The 26,089-nt window shown below is 35.6% G+C and overlaps 1 protein-coding gene across 1 annotated transcript in view; it reads right to left on the bottom strand.

Annotated features, from left to right (window-relative positions):
• LOC113226908 (ATP-binding cassette sub-family G member 1) overlaps positions 1 to 26,089 on the bottom strand; it is an 89,911-nt gene that overhangs the window by 4,689 nt on the left and 59,133 nt on the right. Inside the window, exons 3-5 of the mRNA XM_026459713.1 lie at positions 23,990 to 24,107; positions 7,161 to 7,350; positions 3,324 to 3,469 (exon numbers count right to left, since the gene is read on the bottom strand). Of these exons, the coding sequence (XP_026315498.1) occupies positions 3,324 to 3,469; positions 7,161 to 7,350; positions 23,990 to 24,107 (454 nt within the window). The remainder of the gene's footprint in view (positions 1 to 3,323; positions 3,470 to 7,160; positions 7,351 to 23,989; positions 24,108 to 26,089) is intronic.

Raw genomic sequence — 26,089 nt, 5'->3', positions numbered from 1 at the left:
AATAAGCAGAGCCAACACAAACTGGCGGACGGCGAAACAGAGTAATGTCCTCTGCCGGCGAAACAGAGGACACTTAAATTGAAGAATAGAAAAAGATTTATTGGTGGCTTACAAAACATCAGCAAACACTTGTAAATTTAGAAAAAATAAAAAATAAATAAAACTAATAATAATAAATTAAAACTAAAAGTTAAAAGTAGATAGGTAATAAAATAACATTAAAACGAAATATAAAAAGTAAACTCTTTCACAAGAAGCTCTATTGGTACTAAAATTTGATTAATTGAAAATGTAAGTTTTCTCACGACTCACGACCTGTAAAATAGCATTTTTATGCAAGTATGTAATGTATTTTTATTTTTAAGGCAGATTGTGCAAATGAAGTAGCTACCAAGAAAGCTTCGCTCGCTGCCTGACGCCTACTGCATATAAAACATACTTATTTCAAAACTTATTAAATACAGGTTTAAATACAGGCCTATAAAATACATTAGTAAAGACAGAAAGGGAGATCGTAAAAACAATCTTCAGCAAAATACCCGTTATTTACTACGGCACTAAATCACAAATACCTTATTTAACGGCTAATAAAATACTCGTACTATTAAACCTTGAAAAGCATTTACTTTTGACACGTTTTACAAATAACTAGTATTGTTTTAAAGAGTAGTATCAGACGTGCGTATACCATACCAGCGAAGATTGATCATATATTGTATTTAAATTAATCGTGTACTCATTTAATAGATAATAATATGCTTTAGAATCTAAAAATATACTTTTTAAAATCTGTATAAAACTTTCTGCTGCCGTGTAGGCCACATTAATTACTGCGTTCTGATTTTCAAGGATAAATAAGGGTGCTGGTGAAATTACAGATACTTAATTAAATTTTTATTGAATTGATATTCAATTATTTTTTGTTAAAATACTCCACTAGTTTGTTATAATTATTAATACAAAGATCGAACACTCAGAAAAAACACACAGAAAAAATTCCTTCGATCCGGTCGGATTCGAACCGACGTCTTCTTGCATACCGTGCCAGACGCTATACCAACTAAGGCACGGAACGAACCAACGGACCTCACGAATTTTTCTATATGCTTGCGTCGTGTCTTTGTACTTGGTCTTTCAACAGGTACTTGTCAACTTATTTCTCAGGGTGACAGGTAGTAGCAGTGCCCCTTAGATCTTTGCGATTTAAAACTCTAAATGACACTGTCATGGATAGGCATGTCGCTTCCCACCAGGCGCACGACTTGTTTGTCCCGTCGCTTGATAACACAAAAAAAACTATTTTGCAAATTGTAGCAAATTATTTGCTTCCATTTTTTTATTAGAATACAATTCAAATTTCAAAATAATTGAAAGGACTAAAAAAAAGAAATAAGTTGGTTGGTTCATTTACAAATTTATACATTGTATCTTCTGGCACACACCATATGGCAATAAAAATTTATAATAAAATACCCCTCATAATACGAAATATTGAAACGGAACGTATGTTTGTTAATAAGTTAAAGGTTTTTTTACTGTCGAACTGTTTTTACAATTTGCAAGAATTCATCGATTATAATTAATAATTTACAATGTACCTAGTGAAGTAAGTCAAATTGCTGTGCCCTTACAGGGTTTATGTTGGATCATGTTATGTATTATTTTTAAGACCTTACTGTACCACATAATGCAATAAACGATATGATATGATATGTTACGGTATTTGTGAACCGATTTTCATGATTATTTTTTTGATGGAAAGAGGGTACCTCCATAGTGGTCCCATTTCATTTTGAAGAAAATCATCCACCTCTGAGGGTGGCTGATCACGCATGAACATTCATTTTTATAAATAGCGCCTAAATTTCACTTATATTATTATATTCCAATAAAACTTAGCAAATAGACGTAATTCCACGTATGTACTTTTGAGGTCGGTTTTTTTAGTACTCTGTACTGAGATTATTTTAAATCTGTCCCTGTAGTTGCCTCTATATTCGATGACAGCATTTGAATACTCATACTTTATGTAGGTATCTAAGGACTATAATGTATTCTTTTGAAATCAATAAACCGGATACATCCACTTTTTTGCCACCCTTAGAGGTAGAATATTTTCTGATTGAAGATTAGATTCTTTACAGATACCAGAAACTGACAAAAGATGTCGCTGTATTAATTGCAATATTTATATCTTGATTATCATAATGTTCTATTGCCATGATATTCTTATCTACTATAAGCAACAACGAATATAATATGCCAAGAGGCACAACTGAAAAAGTCATAAGAGCAAGCTTCGACAAAAACTGGAAAACAAAAATAAATAAAATGAAATTACGTATACTGAATAACAGTTTTATTAAACATGATAAAATTTAAGAGATTACGTGAAATTGTAACCTTTCCTGAGTTCAATCGCCATAAACTAATTTACTGCCTCCATGGCCGAACGGCTACCATGCCGAACTGTCAAGCAGAGGTCCTAGCAGAAAGGAGAAATATTTGTATGGCCTACATTTATTTCCCTAATGAGTTTGGGTGTAATTTGTGGTTGTCTATGTGTGTGCCCATGGCTCCCGCGACACGGGGTTTCCCTAGTGCGGGGTATATGCAATATCTACCTGTTATTCGTATGAATAACAAAATACGAAATAGTTACCGCCGCCGAGCAGCCTAATCGTGCGAAACAAAACTTGTCAACCTTCATAAGCGAAATCAAAATTATGGTCACCCATTTACGTATTTGTCGCAATAAATTTTGAATAGAACATGGACAAATATCTAGTATTTTGTCTTTTTTGAAAAAAGAACTCGCTAAATACGATTAGCGTTTCTCAATTTAATTTCACAAATCAACAAGAAAATTTTGTAGCAGTAGATCTCCTTGTGAAAGAGTTCGTCCAGGATAGAATCTGCCACTTATTTCTACCGCTAAGCAGTATTGTTCGTGAACGAACTAATCAATCAAGCTCCTCATTCTGTCTAAATTCACTCGTTCTGTCTCTCTGTGATTTCCTTTTTTTTTTCACAGTCCAGCTCTGCACATTTTTATTAAATACAATAAATACGTTCAGTAAGTCAAAAACATTGCTTTCATTTAGTAACTAAACATATATAAATAAACATAAAATAGAAGAAATCAACTCGGCAAGATCTTTAACAAAATCGCAACAGTCCGACGTAACATTGACTGATGTAACAAGCATAGACAAACATTTCTCTTGTCTATATGCTCGCATGTATAGAAAAAGCGTGAAAAGTTATCTGAAAAAATCGTTTCAATTCCTATGTTTAACAATCGCGAAAACCTATTAACTTACGTAGTGGGTTCATCCAAAAAGATAACAGGGGGATTATTGAGTAGCTCCAAAGCGATGGATAGACGTTTTCTCTCACCACCCGACAGCCGTTCACTGGTTGTATTCGTCGCATTGCCCAGACGCAGAAGTTGAACTATTTCATGTACCTGAAAATTTATACAACTACGATTTAAAATATTTGCATTAAAACAATATTTTCCGTAATATTTAGAATGGAATTGACGAATTTAATTGAATAATTTAATGGAAATGACGCAATACAAAAATAAACAAAAAGAAAGAATAAATAAAAACAACGTAACAATTAGTTCAATTTTTTAATGACATACCCACTTATTGTTTTAGATGATTGGTTTTTAGTATGTAGAAATTATGTATGTCGTTAGAAATGAATTCAACTGTATTGTGTCAAACCAGTTATGGTTTACAAGATTATAATAATAATAAATATCTCACTACTAAACACAAAACAGTATAATATTATTGTTATAATTATTAATACAAAGATCGAACACGAATGTTTTTCTAAGTGTTTTTTCTGAGCGTTCGATCTTTGTATTAATAATTATAACAAACTAGTGGAGTAATTTCACAAAAAATAATTGAATATCAATTCAATAAAAAATTAATTAGTATAAATATTAGTTATGTTACTGTGGTTCGGTTTGATTCAATATTGTGCATATTGACAATGTTTATTGAAGTGTGTGTCAAATAAATAAATAAACGAAACAAAACTTTTAAATAACAAACAATTGTAATACAATATTCGATCGAAGGAATTTTTCTCTTTGTTTGTTCGATCTTTGTATTAATAATAATTAAACTACCATTTGTAATATTCATTCAACTAATGCCACAACCAATATTAGGCTGGTTTTCAATGGAAATTAAAGCCGAATGATTGACGTACGTCTTTCGTAGTAATTTGTTTTTGCAACGAGTTTGATCTTGCGATGTGATGATTTTTTTTTTTTTCGGGTAATTAATAGTTATTTGTTATACAAGGCTGCAAAGTTGTTGTTTGACGCGTGCGTTGGCGATTGCTTGTATTCAAACCTGAGCGTAGCGAGGGTTCAAGACACGAGACGCAAAACAACTTTGCTGCCGAGCGAAACACACAACTTTTCACCTCACTATGGCGAGGAAAATGGTAGATGAAAGAAAAACAGTTGAACTATATCATCATACATAAATCAGTTTAGTTCTTCGACGAATTAACATAATTTAATAAACAAAATTAGTTATCGCTGTCAATTTAATGTCAACAATAATAAGAACAAAATATACCAACGGGTTTTTACATACATAATGAAGCAGTTGAACATATCATTATGTTTTTTTTAAACGAAAGAAAAAGTTACATGCACCACATAGTCAAGCTCGAATTTCAAAAATCTTTTCCATGCTAGTGTGAAAACGCTTTTGCGCGCAGGTTTCTAATGAGAAAGAAAGCTTTTTCGAGCTAGTGAGGTGAAAAATATTGCGTATCTCCATTGACTTACAAATGAATGGTCCCAAGTCAACCTATTTCAACGTAGTGACATGTAAAGGAATATGAAAAAGCTAAAACGTTGAATTTAAATTGTAATGTCATCGCAGTACTGTCTAATTTTGCTTGCTTCGCTGTCAGTCGAACAAACGAAGACTAAAGCGTGAATGACGCTCTGTATACGATTTTAACGCCCTATAAGTTCGGACACTTTTTAGCACGGACCCAACGTCCATATAATTGTAAGTCAATGCGTATCACACAAAATCTGAATAAGACAGTAAGAGAGCGTTACGGTTTGAAAGGTATAGTGACCAAGATAGAAACGGAAATAATTTTATGGTTTGGTCGTATAAAGAGGATTCTGTAAGTTGCCAGTACCAACTTATAGAGCGAATGTAGATGGAAACGTGGGAAGAGATTGACCAATAAAACCCCTTCAAAACTGGGCCAGAAAACTGTATGTAATCTGAATGTGGAATTCCACTAATTTCTTGAATACATAATCTATAATTATGTACATAAGTCAAAGTTTAAAGATCAATGCCAAATGACTTCCTAGTAACGATGTCAAGTTACACCGTATAATTATAAGTATCATTGATTCGCGTGGAATATATTTTTGGCGTATCATTTTAGTTTCATTATCGCTTACTTTACAAAACCTTTGCCTTAGAAGATACACTTGTCCCGTAGAGAGCCTTAATTCTGGCGTCCACTAACTAAAACGCGGTTAAGTGATAAAATAATTTTTTGACATATTGTTTAATGATATTTCCGCTATGCATCGTTAGGGTAAGTCCCGATAAGTCGAACATATAAAAAAAACTGTTTTAAAAAAATAATTTTGTACCTTTTGCCATTTAAACCGGATATTTGATCATTTGTCACTTAGCAGTGGACGGCAGATTATATTGAAATTCAAATATCTTTATTTCGGAATATTCATCCATAAAGGTTAGTAAAAAAGCATCGGTATCAGTGCCCTTGAAAAGAACTCTGAACCCTGTTTGCAATTATATTCAGGAGGCTGTGTGTGTCGCTGCCACGAACTCTATGCGCCTGGGAAACCACTGTTTTTCGGATAATAGCTGCATTAATTAGCCTTAGCTATGACGAACAACCCCGATGCACTGCAAAATCATGGCAGGTGCAACAACATCCTGAATATGTTATAGATTGATATTAAACAGTAATTAAAGTAATCACGCAGGTGAAGTGAGACCCAAAATAGACGTTTTGAAGTATTTCGATCATAACAAAAGTCGATTTTTCGAAATGGAAAAATATGAATTCAATTTTGTGTTTTCATAATTATTAAACAAAGATTTACGTCGATCTAGTTGGATTCGAACCAACGTCTTCTAGCAAACCGTACCAGACGCTATGCCAACTAAGCCACGGAACGAACCAACGGACCTCACGAATCTTTCCATGTTTTTGCAGATCTTGTTTTTTAATTTCACAAAAAATAATTGAATATCATGCCGGTGCAACATCCCGACATTCAATAAAAACTTAATTTCAATTCGTTTTTTTAATTGATAATAAAAACTTGTAACTGCCTCCGTGGCCGAACGGTTACCATGCCGGACTACCACGCAGAGGTCCCAGGTTCGATTCCCGTCCCGTGAGAAATATTTGTATGGCCTACATTTATTTCTCTCGTGAGTTTGGGTGTAATTTGTGGTTGTCTATGTCCATGGCACCCGCGACACAGGGTTTCCCTAGTGCGGGGCTATGTTGATTGTGAGCGTTGTTATTATAAAAAAAAACAGGAGAAACCGGTTGTCAACTATGGGGCATGAAATACGATTGACTAAACTTCGTTTGATAAAAAAACCACGAAGTTTTGCAAAATTTAATTTTTTTTACTACGTTCGACTACGAAAATAAAACAGTTTCATTCGATTGTTATTAGAAATATTTCAATGACATTGCCTTTTCCGTGTTCCGTAATAAACATGTCAGGAGCTTATGAGTAATTTCATTGTTAAAAGAAATATTTTTATTTTTGTTACAAATAGAATATATTTTATTTATAAAAGAGAAATGTTTAAATATCGTAAAATGAATATCTCCCCATCTACCTCAAGCGCTTCAAAGCCTATAATAAACAACGATAGCATTTCGCCTTATAGCATCTATACCAGACTGTAATGTATTTACAAGGCTGTGTGTGGTGAATGTTCGAGGTTTTGTGAGAGGATGGGTATGCGTCTGTCTTATATGAATTATTATTAAATTGTATGCCTATTTAAATATGAACTTCATAGTTATTTAGTAAATTACTCAAATGCGGTGTACTTGTATAAATAAAAATAACGGTTGTGTTATTTACTTACAACAACAGACTTCTTTTCCTTAGAAATGACATTTCCAAGCTTGAGATCGGCAGCCATGTTCATCTGTTCCTGAACTGTGATAAACGGCTGCAGCAGGTCTTCCTGCATGATGTATCGGGACAGCTTTCTAAACTGGGAAAGGTTGCGAGGATCACCGTTCGTGCAGACCAGGCCATTGGCGCCCACGACCCTGAAACAAAAATTATAACACCTATACACAAAATGTCCCGATATACTCGTAATAATTCAGATCAATTTCCTTAAAAATTTATTTAAAATTACTTTTCAGACCCCAATTCAAATTATTCTTGGAGAAGCAAACTGAAGGTTGAAACTGGTAAAGGCTGCAGGAACACGGTAGATACGAATTTGTCAAGACTGATGATCGTTGTAGCGATCTTTAAGGGAGATAATGTGCATCAATGTCAGTGCCTGAAGACAAAAGTCTATAATCAATGTGTCTTGCCGATCCTCACCTAGGGTTCAGAGACATGGACCCGCACTACGCAAAATATGCATATTTATAAATATTTATAATTTTGTGCACAAAATTAAGGTCGCACAAAAAGTCCTCTATGTTGAATAAATATAGACGTAAATATTTGACAACATCCGTCACATACTTTGCTCTGATCCCAAAATAAGTAGCTAAAGCACTTGTGTTATGAGAATTGGAAACAACGGCGGTACCACAAACATCCAGACCTGAGACAGTGTAGAAAAGTTAGTTAGACCCGACCGGGGATCGAACCCCCGGGACTTCAAAGATGGTGACACCATGAAAACCAGTGTGCAAGCCACGCGACCACGGAGGTCGGTCGAGGTTTGTCATGCATTACGAAGGAATTTTCCTCGTGGATAGCGTACTTAACGTCGAAATTCGACGAAAAACGAAGGTCGATGACCTAAATAATCGCATTACGAGGTTAAGTTAGAGATAGGCGGGACATTTGGCTAGACGAGAAGACGGACGATGCCGTCACAGAATAGAGGCCAAAATGAGAGAGAAAGGTACCACCAACGTGATGATCTGACGATATCGTCAGATTTGCGGGATCGCGCAGGACCGTAAAAATTAACGCAATAAAGAAGAAATCAATACCCAGGAGTGGGTTGAAATGGCCTGAACATAATAATGATATCCATCAATACGCATCTGTCGGCTGAAGTGAAGATGTGAATTACTATGGAGCTTGGTACTTTATTCCCAGAAAAAATTAACCAGCCTCAAATTTTTTGCTAGATATAAGCTTGAAATAAAGAGCTTAGCAAAATAATAATAAAAAAATATTGTGACCTGCATTTTTTATTTCTTTATTTAAAACAAAAGTGTGGTAGATATGTTAAATTTATTACCAGCAACACTGCGATACAAAAAAAGTCCATAAAGCAGCAACACTTAAACGCTAAAATATTCAAAATCTTAATACTATTTGGCTAAAATTGCAATAAGAATGACATCTGATCTGTCAATACTTCTTTGGCATTAGCGACTGGCACATTAGCCTAAAAATTACATAAAAGTCTGTTCCGTTTCGTGGGATTGCGTTCCGTTTTACTTTACATAGTATTAAAAAAAATCCCTAACGATTTTCTGGAAATTGCAGGTCGAAAATAATTAGTTTTTAATTCAGACTTTCTAGATTCTAATACATATATATAGCCTAGTTAAAATTTCCATTTATTTTAGTACCACTAAAGGAATAACTCCTTTACTACACAAACGAGATGAGTTCTTAACTGTAATGCCCTTTGTGTACTCCAGTGCAGAACTGGCAAGAAACTCAAGAGGTTAATCAGGACGACAGTGACTCCCTGAACATTAAAATACAGTTCTGATATCCACTACGACTACGTCATAGTTTTAGTAAATTATATCGGATCAACGGAGTACTTTAGGACACCGCCAACAATAAAAATAATAACAAATCAAAATCTTGCCATACTTAGGAGCCTGATATTAACGCTACAAAAAAATACTAAGAAATGAAATAAAATAAAATTTAATGACTTAACTTAGTCTAGGTCATATTTTCAAGATAATAAAGCATTTTCTATAAATATTGTAATATCATGAGAAATATTTCAAATGTAATAACTACGCCGAAGCGGAGAGACAGAATGTAGAGACAACAGATATCATTCAAACTCATAAAACGAAACCTCACTGTTTCCTCTACCATTAATCAATAAGGCTTTCAAAAATATTGCTTTTCAATTAAAGATTTGACAAAGGAACTGACGACACAATGAGTACCTAACATAGCTGTTTTTTCGGGGATCTTCTTGGGATACTATGCCAGACTTCTACCGTCTGGAGCCCTACAGTAGCGTTCTCGAGTGATCTAGTGGGAGGGATCCAGGATCGACTTCGCGCACCGGAACCCCCCAGCAACTCGACGTCCTTCTCGCGGCTGCCAATCACCCGTAACAGCTGCGAAGGTGCGCTGCCGTGGAGCGGATTCGGCCCTCTACCGTTCACGCTCAGCCTCCTTCTGGACCTTCACAGAAGGACACCATTGCCTCATGGGAGTCTAACCTAGCCTAATTTAACCTGTCGTTTATTGTACTAACCCACTCTAAGATGCGGGTTACTTTTAAGGAGAGAGTTTAGTCGTCTACCACGCCGACAGCAACGTGGGTTAGGGAAATTACCACGTCTTCGAAAACTTTCCCTCTCCGACTTACAGATTGACATTAGGATATTTTCCGTCATCATTAAAATTAATTTCTATTTCATTGTTCAAGTTTGCAAATAAGGAACAATGCAAACAATGGCCCATATTCGACACAAAGAACTTAAACTAATATAATATAACTAATATTTTCGGCATAATAACCTTTTCTTATTGTCGTAAAACAATAAACGCTACTTTCAAACATTTCAGAGACAAAGCCATTTGGCAACTCACTAACAATTAACTGAAGTAACGAGAAGGACAATTAGCCATTTGCATCTTTGCCATTTTTCACTATTGCTATGTTCCGGCAAAGAATTAGACACGAGGCTAGGTCAGTCACATTGTCAATACTTGCTTAGTCTTGCATTAAGAAAACTGTCCCTGCCGCTTCAGACATCTCATGAGCTGATGGTCCTTCAATTAATATTCTTGTAGCGGAATTAAAAAATGTGGTTCGGGTTTAATAAGGAGTGAGCAAGAGCAAAGAAAATGTACATATAGTTTATTTAAACACAGAAACAAAGTGTAAGATTTGCACGAACATGAAAAACAAATAAAACAATGACAAATCATAGAAAAGGGTGCCACCTACATTTAAATGTAAAATTTCAGTTTAAAACAAAACTAATCAAAAAAAGAATATAAAATTCAAAAAGATTTGTAGCCACTGCCACCTATTTCTGACGCCAAGCAGTAATGTAAGCATTACTGCGTTCTGGTTATGAAGGGTAAGATTGCTTGTGAAATTACAGGTACAAGGGACTTGTCAACTTATGTCTCAGAGTGAAAGGCAGATCTTTGCGATATAAAGCTGTTAATGGCACTGTAACTGTTATGGATAGACAGGGTTGTTCGTCCTGTCACATAAAAAAGCTAAGGTCGATTTTTTAACCTAAGGATTTCATTATGGTCTCTTGCATAATTTGCGTAAAGTAGAGTCAAATAAAGAGCGAGATAAAAGACAGATATGAACGAAACGACTTGTAAATTAGAAACACAAAACTCAGTGGCGCTGAGGGCGCAGGCCCAATTTGAGAAGCCTGTATTATTCTAAATTGGTTTTGGTCGGAGTGTTCCGGGCAGTGTCCTGGGGTGAATTCTTTTGCTCTAGTACTCAAAGCGTATTATATTATTATCATTAATTAATGTGTTTTCTAGCACATTATTTTTATACACGACATCAACGGGTAAGCAAATACAAAAACACAAAAAAAACGCATAACCAAAAAACAGTTAAAAGATTGCTACCAGTTCACTTTTTTTTTTGGCTAGAAATAACGTGATCATTGTTCATATAGTCCTGATCTATGCCCATGACAACTATGTACGCGTTTGAAGAGTCATGTCGGTGGTCAGCGCCAAAACAACGATGGTGTCAAAACGGCCGTGTTACAGTGGTTGTCAAATCAGACGGCAATCGTCTATAACGACGGGATTCTAAAGCTGGCTGTGTGCTGCTGTCTAAGTCTGGCTTCACACGGCCGATGATTTGAAACCTAACGATTTGAACGGATGAGCTCGCGTCACGGGCGAGCCCGGGCGGCCTCGGGCCGACGCGCGTTGCAGCACGTATTCGGGTAACCGTTGAAAGCTTAGAATATCTACAATGCATTTAAACTATCCGTAATAAGCACAATGAACTATAAGTTGAAATAATTTATTCCCCATGTGGTTAACAAGGAACGTTAATGTCAAGTGCGATTGATAATAGTCACCTTGACACACAAAGATTGGGTAACAGCTAGGAATGTGAACTGTATTGTTAAGACGCTAGCGATTGCGTCATCTCTATGGACCAAAGTAGTTAGTGAGTGTTCAATAAAGTCAATGCACGCCCAGACACCAATGTAAAGTTATTCATTTTTAACTTTTACGTTACATTATGATGTTAAATTTTTCGATTTACGTCAACTCGTGTTTAGTAAACAGTGGTTTCCAGACATAATTATTTCCGCCTTGCGTACAATTACTTATGTAAACTTTTAATTTTGTTATGCTACAAGAAAAATATCATCTTTCCAAATTTTTTCAACTTAAGAGAAAAAAAGTTAAATTAACGTGAGTCATAGCTACAGAAATACAATTTGTGACAATGCCTTTTTAAATAATAATAGTTATTTGTTATGCAAAGTTGTTGTTTAACGCGAGTGCTTGTATTCAAACCATAGATTTAGTCTATGAATATATATATAAATCTTATATATAATATATAAATAATATAATATATAAAATAGAATCATAGATTTATATAAAATATATATAATATATAAATCTATGATTCAAACTTACATTAAAATAAAAAGTTTATCTTCGGATGCGTTCTGAATTTGCACCTCATCAATTTTTATTCTTGTTTGTACTTTTATTTTGGGTGATTAAGTGATTATTGAAATTATTTTAATTCTTCGACGAATTAAAATAATTTCATAAACACAATTAGTTATCATTGTCAATTTAATGTCAACAATAATAAGAATCAAATATACCAACGGATTTATATAACATAAATAAGTAATGTACAACAAGTCGTGTGTTTGAATGTGTCATCTTTTTTTCATCGAAAATAAAAGTTAGGTGCAACACAGTCCATCGTTAAGTTCGAATTTCAAAAACCTTTTCCACGCTAGCTTGCAACAAACGATTTCGCTCGCAGATCTCTAATGAGAAAGAATACCTTTTCGAGCTAGTGAGGTGAAATCAATATTTATCTACTTCAACTAACAATTCTGTAATTACACATATATTATATTAGCATTAGTAAAAACAAGCTTTTGTTTAGTGGAGGTCTTAAAAATGTTTACTTTATTGAAAGATTACCTACATACTACATTTTTTTTTACAATAACTTTAAAATCCAACTTCAGCTTCCGAGCTGAATAGTTTTGTTTTACGACGTAAGAAAATTATTTCCGGAAACACGGAATTCGGAAATATAATTAATTAATTAAATTTGATGGTTTTCACCAGTCTGTATTACTCCTTGTATCTATGTGTAGACATATATATATCTACTCTCCATTGGTCATTACCAGTTTGAAAAATGAAAGTTTTTATTGTCTGAAATCTGATTGAGTGTACTTTAAATCATTGTTTTATCAGCGATATATAAAAGATAAAACAAATTGATGTATGCTACCACACCTTCCAGCAGCAGTTGAGCTCCTTTTGAAAGAATTCGTCCAGGGAAGTACTGCCACCTTACCTATTTCTGCCGCCAAGCATTATTACTGCGTTCCGGTTTGGAGGGTTAAGGGCGCTGGTGAAATTACAGGCACATGGGACTTGTCAACTTATGTTTCAGGGAGACGGACACAGTAGCAGTGCCGATAAAATCTTTGCTATTAAAACCTCTAAGTGACACTGCAGCTGGTTATGGATAGGCGAGTCGCATACTACCAGGCGCACGACTTGTTCGTCCCTTCGTTTGGTATTATAAAAAAAGCACCTGTCTCCCTAGGGGGTAGACAGAGGCCATGAACTTCCACTCTCTACGCTTTTGTCAAAGAGGTTTGACGCTTTCTCCACTCTCACCAGCCTCTTCATATCATTTATTCTTCTTTTTTTTTCAGGACATTCCCAATCTCGCTCTCCTCACGTCTCTGCTGTCATTCTGTTAACCTCCATCCTTTTTACGTTACAAATTAATATAAATAAGAAATAATAATAAAAACTATTTATTTTCAGACAAGTTAAATCCATAGCTGCTTAGTTTCACAATTTAATACCTGTGTTAGTAAAAAATAGCGGAGATAAAATGCAAAAGGCTGATCTATCGAGGTACACTTTTTCGAATGTGTAGTTCGATATTTCAACTAATAATTACCGTGTCAATACGGTCGGTAATCATATTAGAGCGCGTTTCCATTTAGTCGTAACGTTTTATTTATCTGCTCCCGTATCACTACTACCTGTCGTGATTGTGTCGTGGACGCTTATTGTATCGTTGAATGACTGTCGTGTCTAGCTGTTCCTACTAAACGACGGCAATTTATCGTTTCACGGCAGCCGCCTTGTCGTTTGCACATACGAGACGATTACAAAACATGACAATAATAGCTGCGATTATATGTTATGTCGTCACATTTTTATCGAGACATTTTATTTATCGTCGGACAACTGTCGTTCTAGCTTATAATACCGTCGCCTTACTTCCGCAAACTCGTATCTTAAAGCACAAAGTTACTGAAATGTAAAAAATGGATTGTAGGCACATACAAATACTGCAGGCGCATTACATATCACATTTCCTTCATATTCACACACTGTCTTTTACCTATTTTTAAAGTAAAGCATCCAAATTATCATCCTTGGTAAGAAATTTAAAATAAATAGAAAGTTTTGCCATCTCCTGAAATTATTCACTTTATAAGATTCGAGTTTGAGAAAGTAAGTCGTCGAATTAAGTCGTCTTTGTCAGCTCTAGAGCTCACTTTTGATAACTGGTATGCAATAAATAGTTAGCGATATTAATTAATACAATCATACATTTATTTAAAGACGCTATGTTGCACGTGCAAAGAAAAAGCGAACATGCCTGCACCGCTGCAATATCGCGTGCAATATATAAAACTCATACTTCGTAGTGACATCAGGAAAAGACACTTAGGGTCGTATCTGGAACTCTACTCAATGATCAAGTCAGGATTGCACTGGAAACACAAACACTGGAAATACGACCCTAATGGCAGGGACTTGAGTATGATTTCGAGTGCTTTAAACCATACTTAAATCCTGACTTGAGAATTGAGTAGAGTTCTAGAATACGACCCTCAAACTCTAATCTCTATGTATCATCATAAATGTTAATATCTACCTTCAGAATCTAAGCTACAGGAGCCCGGCCCCGACATCTTGACACCATTTTTATTTATAGACAACGTAGATCTCTTTACGTAGATTACTTTTAGCACATTGTATGGCCCAGTCATTTTCGGGTAAAGAAAATAGCAATTGTAATTACATGATTACAAACGGTTGAATATAATTTTTAAAAGCCGTGATAGTCTAACGGTTTGACCTATCGCCTTTCAAGCAGAGGCCGAATCCAGGTTCGCACCTCTAAATTTTTCGGAATTTATGTGCGAAATGTTGACAACCCTCGGAAAACGTGTGAAATCTATGACCTAAATCCTTGGCTGAGAGGAGACCCGTATGCAGCAGTGGGATGTATAATACCAAGTGACGGACCGAATAAGTAGTGCGCCTGATGGTAAGCGACATGCGTAACCATTACAATTGCAGTGCTACTCGCAGCTTTAAATCAGAAGGATCTTAGGGGCACTGCCACTGCGCCCGTCACCCTGAGACATAAGATGACATGTGTTTGTACTTTCACCAGCACCCTTGCTGTTCAAAACTGTAATGCACTAATGCTCACATTACTGCTTGGTGGCAGAAATAGGTAATTCAGTACTTCCCTGGACGAACTTTTTCAGGAGTAGCTCTACTTCTACTCAAAATAGGTAAGTCCCACACTCATCCACACGGAATCAGCTTGAGCCAGTCGGAATACGCTTTACGGACGACATTTCACGACTCATGTGGAATACAGAACGTCTTTTTTGTTCTTATCGCTTGAACATAAAGGTTTTTCTGCCCAGCTCAAGCCGATTCCGTTTGGATAAGTGTAGTAACTCCCTTATCGTCATTTAAGGTTATAATAGACTAACGTGAACTTCTATCTAATTTAAAAAAAACAAACTAGACGTATTATAATAGGCATAATCAAACGACATTTTCCTCAAATTACAAACAATATGTATGCACAATAGTCAATTTAGAAGTAAACCAAGGAATGTATATAAAACAAACAACACAAAACTGGGCTAATGTTCTACTTCATGGTTTTCTAAAAACACAAATGAAAATTAATCTAATAAGCAAATGGGTTAAGGCTACATTAGCGTAATTCCATTGTATTTCCACTGCTTGCCTGTCGCGATCGAGCGGTTCTTAGTTCCACTGCTTCAACTACTATAACGAAACAAAGATGAGCTGCATTTCTGCAATGAGTCATCATCAGTCAACGGGTCTACTTAGAGCGCGTTCACACACCTCATCCGGTTCATATTCGTTCCTAATCCGAGTCTATACAAATCTAGAAAACTCGGACCCTCTTCGGATGTCGCTTGTGCACTAATCTGAGAAAAATACGAATAACGCTTTTACGCCTAGACACAAAAGTGATCTCTGTGACATTTCGGATCGTCATTTCTCGTTCGATGTCTACTTTCGATCTCCGTCCGAAATAATTACTGCCAAATAAGCAATATTTGACCAAATGAAAAGACGCGTGATGCGAATGAAGCTTCATAATGGATACTTGTCTTTTAATTTTGTCGAATATTACTTAATTGACTATACTTATTTGATATTATATGTATGTATAAGTATATAAAATGTAAATCATATATATACCAATATCTGCGCCGCGAAATGATCGTCCATTAAACAAACGCGCCCACAAGTTTACGCTTTAATGACTTCGAGTTTGAATATGTCAATACTAAAGTTCACAGGAGTGAACTTTACTATTGACATATTATATTACTTTATATATATTATTTACATATATATTACTTTATTATTATATTACTTACGTTTGATAGTGATGTTTCTTTGAGCAGGACAGGACACATCGCTTAAACTCTTGCAAGCCCTACCAAGGTATTTATTTTGAAGACAAAGATATTGATATACTATTTTGTCTATATTTAGTCCTCGCCAGGGGAACTGCAACAGGACGGTAGTATCTCATGGAACACGTAGATATATTAAACACAATACTACTCAGTAATTCGGGACAGTCGACATCGCCGTTTATGATGTTTAGCAAATACACTAAATCAGCAATGTTGCGGCGAGTTCATAATTTTTTCCTGGACTCGTTGAACTCTGTCTACATTAATTTGGTAACATTTTTTATTTTATTTATTTAACAGATATTGCGTTTATTCCCCTTTTGAAATGTTAGTACAGTTTCCCAATGCGAACCGGGGACTTTTACAGGTGTACCAATGATGATGAAAATTCGACTTCTTCGACGTGCCGGTTTCATAGTGATGTTTCTTCACCGTTTGGTAGGTACAGGTATAACTGCCTCCGTGGCCCTACGGTTCCCATGCTTGACTGCCATGCAGAGGTCACCGATTCGATTCCGTGAGTTTCGGTGTGCTTGTACGGTTGTCTATATGTGTTTCCATGGCAACCACGATACAGGGTTCCCCTATTGCGGGGCTATGAGTGTGGGCGTTATTATTATTATGCTTTTGAACAATCTCGGGTAAAACACGTGTCAGGTATATTTTGGCAGTGATATTTGTGATTGTAATTGTGCTTTTATTATATAAGTTTATGCGGAGGATGCAACAACAGCCAACGGAGAGATGATAGAAATACAATGGTATTATCCTGATGTAGGTTAGGGACTTAATTAACATTAGTTATTACGTTACTTATAAAAGTCACGATATTAATGGTGGTCAAGCGCAAATCGTAAAAGTAAGTAAGCACCTCTACCGTACGATTACAGTGACATTTATCGCTAACGACATACTAGTACATACTAGGGATCAAGGTTTTTTAAACGTTTAATTACCCTATTAAAGTTAAATAGGAGTATATATAAACTTATTTATTTAGTTACAAATTTTTTAAATTATAAAATTGACCGAGAAAAACTATTAGTGTTGAAAAGAACCGTCGGTTTACCGTCGATCCGTCCGATAACCATTACCTGTTTGAGATTGTGAGCTTCTTTCCTGGCAATGTTTTATTTTTGTGACCAAAATGTGACCAAAGAAATCGAGTATCCTACGGTACCCGTACGATAAACAATACTACACATATTTTTTCCTTGTGATTTTTTTGTGTTAACTTAATATAAAAAATGTGTGTTTTCTGTTATTTTTTGTAGTGCTAGGCCTTGAAATTTTTTCTATTATATTTTATAATATTTAATCTTGTCCAAGTGGGCAGTGGGCCAAAAACTTTGGGAACCTATAGAATAAATACGTGGATAAAAATCTTTCATATCGAACAAGGTTCATAGGTCTAGGATGCTGACATCTTCTGCGATACTATTAGCAAACCAATTTATTAAGAAAACATGGCGCTCATATATGTTTGTAGTATGAATAATTAGCACGTAAGCGTTTTGGTTATTGCCTGTTGTAAGTTTAGATTTTTACGTGTCATACATGAAACCAAATAAGTCTTGCTGTCATATATAACTAACGTGACTATTATTCTAATTTTTTATAAAATTGATATTTAATTAGTTTTTGTGAAATTACTCCACTTACTACAAAGATGAACACTCAGAATCTATTACAGAGACTATTATTTGTTCCCTCAAAAAATATAAATTTATTATTTTGTTTTAAAAATAAAACAAGTTTATGATAGTTACGAAATAGTTAAAAAAAGATCTAAAAATATTTATGAGTCGCTACAAACTCAAATGGCTTTGGTTGATTCCGCATAACAGTAAGTGTTGAATAAATAAATCACTTTGGAAAAAATATATAGTAATAAATCACTTTGGAAAAAATATATATTAGTAATAAATCACTTTGGAAAAAACATATAGTAAAATTGATGATTTACACTAATTACTACTTATGTACGGTGTGAAAACACGATTCCTAAAAATTTTCCTAAATATTTTTTAGTAGCAGTAGAGCTCCTTGTAAAGGCGTTCGTCCAGGGTAGTACTGCCACCTTATTGTTTCAGCCGTCAAGCAGTAATGTCAGCATTACTCTTTAGAAGGGTAAGGGTGCTGGTGAAATTACAGGCACATGAGACTTGTCTTAGGGTGACGGGCGCAGTGGTAGTCCCCTCAGATCTTTGCAATTTAATGCTCTGAGTGGCACTGTAACTGTTATGGACAGGCGTGAAGCTTACCATCAGGCGCACGACTTGTTCGTCCCGTCACTTGATGTTATAAAAAATAAAATTTCACGATAGAAAAATCAATCTTACATCGAAATTTTACAAGAAAGTCACTGTATTCAATAGGTATTTTACCATACCAATGATTTTTTTTTATATCAACTGAACTAAATAGAACGTGTATATAGTATACGCTATAAAATTTTCAAATAGCTTTAATCGCTTATAAAAAGAAATTCTGAAATGAATCCAGTGTCCCTGCCGTTCAGAGTAAGGAAAATGAACCGTATTAGTAAGGGAAAAATTGTAATTCGAGCTGAGGTAGTATAGACTCCTAATGATAAAAATTTAACTAAACAAAAGTTGCGGGTGACAAGGTTTACTTGCTGCTACGCTTTCGCGCCATTTTTTTAAGTTAATTCTGTCGTGTGTCCTGTTTTGTTAAATATTTTGGGGACAGTGGGACACGAACCTTAAAAGCGGGACGTATTCAAACGAGGCGTGAAGAGGCTTGTACATACATACATACATACAGGATGGAGGTGGCTAGGGCAGTGATTATATTAACACTGTACTAGCTTCCTTCACGTTTGGATTCCATTTTCCATTTTACATCAGGTGGAATGAAGTCGTCTGCTTGTCATGTCACAAAAAAACAAAAAATGGTCACGTTAGACATAACTCAAAATGATGGAATTGAGAAAACACGATTTGAAAGTTCATAAAACTACTGAATGGAACAAAAAAAGTACATTCTCGTTTTAACATGGATAAGTAAATATTATGCATAAAAAGACCAGTATTTTCCATTTTTTTTTTTTAATTACAATTTTTTTGATTTTTAATGCCACCATTTTTAAATTACGACTGTAATTGATTAAAATGAAATAAAACGACATGATGCTTTATTTTCTCTTCACAAAACAGGCTTAAGAGAGATTATTGATATTCACTATGACTCTCCTCTCACGACTCGTAAAATAATTTTTAATTTATTAAGTTCAGTCAAATTATTCGTAAAATTCGTAGTGTACGCATCAATTTCAAATCATATTGTTATTTGTCAAAAATGTAAGCGTTAGTTTTGTCTTAAATTTTAGTTAAACAAAGAGTTATGTTTTAGTGCATGTTGACTGCTTGTGGCAAATTACTTCGCTTGTAAAGGTAATAAATAAATAAATACGATAAAAGAGGTCCGTACACTTGAGGTTAAAACAAAACAAAAATTGATCAAGGGACTGGTGCCCGAGATACGTATAGAAACACCTGTATTCCGGGTTACCAGGCTTCCACTCTGCAGATGAGCAATGTGGTTGTGGCACTCTACTTGTGACACAGGAGAAAAATTAATTAAGGCAAGTAAATCTTCCATAATAAAAACTATTAGTGCACTAAACTAAGTATTTAGATCGTCTAAGACGTAACACTAAATAAATTTAAGATATGCAAAGAGTGAGGATGAATGTATCAATGAATGTTTATAAGGTGCGTGTGTTACTGATTAGGTGTATAAAATTGATTTCATGTATTGTAAAGAATACAAAGAAGTACTAAACTCTCGTTCTGCCTTTCATCAATACTCGTTACAGCAATTTCTCTTCAATTAAAGGTATCGGAAGATATTAACACAGGTTACACTTTGTTTTTCTGATAAAGGTTGTTAATAATGACTAATTACGTGTGAATAATAGATGTAAGAATCGCAAATAATTGTCATAAATGTTCATTGTTTAAACAAGAATCAATGTCCTTTTAACGATGCTAATCAATGCTAAGTTCTGATAGAGAAATACTGATGTCTGTATAATTAAGATCAATTTCTTGTAATTATTACGTTACTAAGAAGCTGTGGTAGCCTAATGGTTTTACCTACTGCCTCTAAAGCAGAGGGTCATGGGTTCGAATCCGGTCTCGCACTTCTGAGCTTCTCGGAATTTATGAGCGGAATTTAATTTTATAGTAAAGCGTAGTACGGGTGACAGACGCAACCAAACTTTCTTTTGTATAGCACATGTTTATTGTTTGATACAGTTGGTACAACAAGTAATAGAACAGTATAACGTACAGTAGTAAACTACTCCCCCTAGACAACACGTAACGGAAGTCTACACCGTTCCAAATAGGAAGCGACTCTGGTTGCAACCACAGGTGTACAATACCCTTAAGTAACTAGCGATAGGTACTAGCTATGTACGATCTTTAGCGCTGTTCCGCATAAGGTAGGAATGGGCGTTACAAATCTTATTAAGTTATTGAAACTATATATTGTGGCAATATCGAATATCCGATATCGTGTATCTTAGAAACTATATATCGATATTGCTCCGCATCGCGTATTTTTTAGCAATGCCGAATTGAGCCGAGCGATTACCGAATGAATACCAACACGAAATCATATATTTTCCAAAGTATATATCGATATTGCTTCGTATCAGATATTTACTGAGTTGGATATCAACGCGAAACCATTTTTTGTGCGTGATTCGAAACTGTTTACTAACATTGGCCCGCATTGCTCTTGTAAAACTATATCCAATAATATAGTTTCGAAATCTGATTTCGAATATCAGTAACGGCAATGTATCAACGCAGCGCGCACGCAGGCTGTATCCATGAATATATAGTTTCAGAAAATATATACCTAGTTTCGAAATCCGATTTCGAATATTGATATATAGTTTCGATACGATATTTAGAAAAACCTATATTACCCATTCCTAACATAAGGAAGCAGTACTAGATGCGTATGAGGTATGTGGTAGGCTCCTCGCATTGTTTTTTTTTGGCGTTGACTGCGCCACCGGAAGAACCGCGATGCAGAATTTGCAATTTCGCCGCCAATGCCATCTAGCGGTTCGTGACGGAACTAATCTGTTTTGTTGCATGCTATGTGATTTTGTTACAATTTGAAATTTATTATGAGCTTATCGGTGAAGGAAACATCGTGATGAAACCTACGCGTTGAAGAAGATTCACAACCCTCGGAAAACGTGTGAAGTCCCTAATCCGCATTGGGCAAGCGTGGCGGAAAAACTGCCGCCCTCTGACTAAAACAAATGGTCAAATATCCGTTTTAAATAGAAAAAAATAGAGCACAACCATTGACTTACAAATAAATGGACGACGGGTCTAATACCAAAACCACGAAAAAAATGTCCCAAGTCAACCTATTTAAACGTAGTGACATGTAAAGGAATATGAAAAAGCTAAAACGTTGAATTGAAATTGTAATGTCATCGCAGTACTGTCTAATTTTGCTAGCTTCGCTGTCAGAACGCTGACTAAAGCGTGAATGACGCTCTGTATACGATTTTAACACCCTGTAATTTCGGACACTTTTTAGCGCGGACCCGACGTCCATATAATTGTAAGTCAATGAGCACAACATTCTATTTTAAACAACAGTTAAAATTAGTTAACGTGTTCGACTTATCGGAACTTACCCCAACGATGCATAGCTGAAATACCATTAAACCATTTCAATATTCTAGAACTGGGTAATGGTTTTTTTATGACATCTCAATAAATTATTTAATCAAATGCAAGGAAACTGAAAGTACCCAGCAGTGGGACGTATAAATGGGTAGATGGTGATGGATTACTAATTTTATAACGTTTTACCAATTGTAACAATGCAGAAATTAACCAAAAACAACCACTTACCTAAATAAATAAACAAAGAATGTGTAAAAACGTGAAAGAATATAGAGCGAAATAAAAAAGCGCGTCTAGGACCGAAGAGGCTTGTACATACATACATACAGGATGGAGGTGGCTAGGGCGGTGATTATATTAACACTGTACTAGCTTCCTTCACGTTTGGATTCCATTTTCCATTTTACATCAGATGGAATGAAGTCGTCTGCCTGTCATGTGTAACATAAAAACAAAAATGCTCACGTTAGCCATAACTCATAATGATGGAATTGAGAAAACACGATTTGAAAGTTCATAAAACTACTGAATGGAACAAAAAAAGTACATTCTCGTTTTAAAATGGATAAGTAAATATTATGCATAAAAAGACCAGTATTTCCAATATTTTTTTTTTAAATTACAATTTTTTTGATTTTGAATTCCACCATTTTGAAATTACGACTGTAATTGATTAAAATGAAATAAAACGACATGATGCTTTATTTTCTCTTCACAAAACAGGCTTAAGAGAGATTATTGATATTCACTATGACTCTCCTACACACCGACTACAGCGAGAAATTCCTTCTAGAACATCCCAATAATCGCCTACTCCTTGTCAGAGTTCATCCAGAGAAATACTGCCTTACCTATTTCTGCCATTCATAGTAATGTGAGCATTACTGCGTTACAGTTTTTAAAGGTGCAAAATTACAGGCACATGGGACTAATCAACTTATGTTTCAGGGTACCAGGCGCGGTGGCAATATCACTTAGGTCTTTACGATTTACCACTGCAACTGCTATGGACAGGCGTGTCGCTTAACTCTCCTCGTCTTCGTTTGGTATATTTCACGCCTTTCAAATAATAAATAAGAGCCTAAAACGGGCACAGAAATGTACAATGTTCTTCACCGACACAGAATAGTTAGTTTTTATATAATTAGAAAAACAAGTAATACCATTATTTGATTATTATTTAGGGACATAATCATAAAAACGACGTATAACAAGGCCCATGGTCTCGAAGGGACTGAAGAGGCGAATGTAAAAATCTTCTAGCCGTGCGAGTTTTTTTTAATACCCGCTCTTGGTATTCATTATTTATTTGTGCACTACGGTTGTCACTAGACTACACACGACACACAGAAAAAAAATATACGTCATTTTTTCCAAAACAATACTAACGCTATCAACTTCCTAGGTTTTCGCGACGGTTACACATAGGAAATGAAACTATTTTTTCCGCATTTAAATCGTGTATATTTGTTTTTTCAAACATACCAACGTTTCGGGCACTTTACAGGTCCCATGATCACGGTTGACTATGCTATTTCTGTAGGCGCATTTTAAAATGGTAGTCTACGAAAACGCAAAAAAATACATTGTGGAAAACTACGCCACAAACAAGTCAGGAAACGTGTATAAAAAGTCTTCGGTAAACTAAAGTTTTCCATTAACATTAGTGTAAAACAAACTTTGCAAATGACAAGTATATGCGAATACGGAGGTACAATGTATACAATGAATAAAATGTATATTTTCAAAGTAAACACGGTAAACTGATACATGGGAGTCAAGATTGTGCACAAATGTAGGTATGTTTTTTTTATATTTACCTATACCCCGCGAGGATGTTCAGCAGTGTGCTCTTTCCTGCCCCGGACGGGCCTAAGATGGCTGTCAGCTGACCAGACCGGAACTCGCCGCTGATACCGCGTAGGATCAATTTCGAACCTGTAACAAGTATAACGTACCTCAAAAGTTTGTGGAATTACATTCGATTCATCCCCTAATTTGCTATTTTTTTTAATAATACCAGGTGACGGGACGAACAAGTCGTGCGCCTGATGGTAAATTACTGCCCCTGCGCCCGTCACCCTAAGACATTAGTTGACAAGTCCCATGTGCCTGTAATTCCACCAGCACCTTTACCCTTCAAAACCGGAACACAGTAATGCTGACATTACTGCTTGACAGTGCCTTTCAGATCTTTGAGAATTAAAGCTCTTAATGGCACTGCAACTGTTATGAGCTGGCGTGCCGCTTACCACCAGGCGCACGACTCGTTTCGCTCGTTCCATCACTAATGATCGTAAAAAAAAGGCTTTTAAATATTTATTAGGCTGAATCAAACCCCGCGATCGATTGTTACAAATCGTACGGCAGTTGAAAGTGATACCGTGATCAGAGTATACATATTGAAGGTTATCAGTTTCCACTAACTGCCTCCGTGGCCGAACGGTTACCATGCCGGACTGCCACGCAGAGGTCCTAGGTTCGATTCCCGGGCCGGGAGAAATATTTGTATGGCCTACATTTATTTCTCTCGTGAGTTTGGGTGTAATTTGTGTTTGTCTATGTATGTGTCCATGGCACCCGCGACACAGGGTTTCCCTAGTGCGGGGCTATGTTGAGTGTGTGCGTTATTATTATTATTATTATTACTACCAACTGATAGCGCGATTAGAGTATACATACCCCTTAATTGCACAAACCATACAACTAGCTTAGTTTGTTGCAAAAACACAATAGCATTAAACAAGTGAAATGTTATAAACCCATAAATCCAAAGAAGATAAATGACCCCGCAGTTAATTATTTATTCTTTAGCCGGGTCATGTGGTCAATAAATTATAGTCATAATTGTGTGTTAATTGGCATTTGCGTCACGTATTAAGTGCTATAATTACAAATGCATATTACATAGTATGGAAAAATGCTATAAAATTGTTGTAATTTTATAAATACATCATTTAAGGCTTACATTGTGACATTAATTGACTACTTGTGCTTATCCAATGGTATTATTACAGTTTAATTCGTTTTAAGTAACATTTTGCCATTATGTAATTTTTTTTATATCGGGACGAACTGGTCGTGTGCCTGATAGTAGGCTACACGCCTATCCATAACAGTTGCAGTGCCACTCAAGAGCTTTAACTCGCAAAGATCTGAGGGGCACTGCCACCGCGCCCGTCATCTTGAGGCATAAGTTGACAAGTCCCATGTGCCTGTAATTTTAATAATACCATGTTCCATCTTACGTTTAACTGCCTCCGTGGCCGAACGGTTACCATGCCGGACTGCCACGCAGAGGTCCCAGGTTCGATTCCCGGGTCGGGAGAAATATTTGTATGGCCTACATTCATTTCTCTCGTGAGTTTGGGTGTAATTTGTGGTTGTCTATCTGTGTGTCCATGGCACCCGCGACACAGGGTTTCCCTAGTGCGGGGCTAAGTTGAGTGTGTGCGTTATTTATTTATTTATTTATTTACGTTGAAATAAAATTTTATTTACCTTTTTTTCGAAGGAGATAATATAAAATCGTGGAGGTAAATAAGCTCAATACAGAGTACTAAAAACCGACCTCTAAAGTTTGTAGAATTACATCTATTTGCCAAGTATTATTGAAATCGGTTACCGGTTAGTGAGCGAAACCGGATTCATCCCCTAGTGTGCCATCCTTGGAGGTGGAATATTTTCTTCAAATTAAAACGTGACCACTACCGAGGTACCCTCTTTCCAACAAAAAAAGAATCATCGAAATTGGTTAAGAAAGGATAGAATCATCGCGTAACATGCATAAAAAAAACTTGCAGTTCAATTGAGAATCTCCTCCTTTTTTTGAAGTCGGTTAAAAATATCGTGCCGTCACAAAGCAGCTAATGGGCTCAAGCTTAATTAATTCCAATAGATGTTATTTGCCGTTAATTAAT

Source organism: Hyposmocoma kahamanoa, unplaced genomic scaffold (genome assembly GCF_003589595.1).
Source record: "Hyposmocoma kahamanoa isolate Upper Pololo Valley unplaced genomic scaffold, ASM358959v1 202, whole genome shotgun sequence".
In the NCBI taxonomy this organism is placed as follows: domain Eukaryota; kingdom Metazoa; phylum Arthropoda; class Insecta; order Lepidoptera; family Cosmopterigidae; genus Hyposmocoma; species Hyposmocoma kahamanoa.
The sequence above is the reverse complement of the archived record's forward strand: the minus strand, read 5'-3'. Positions and strand labels throughout refer to the sequence as shown.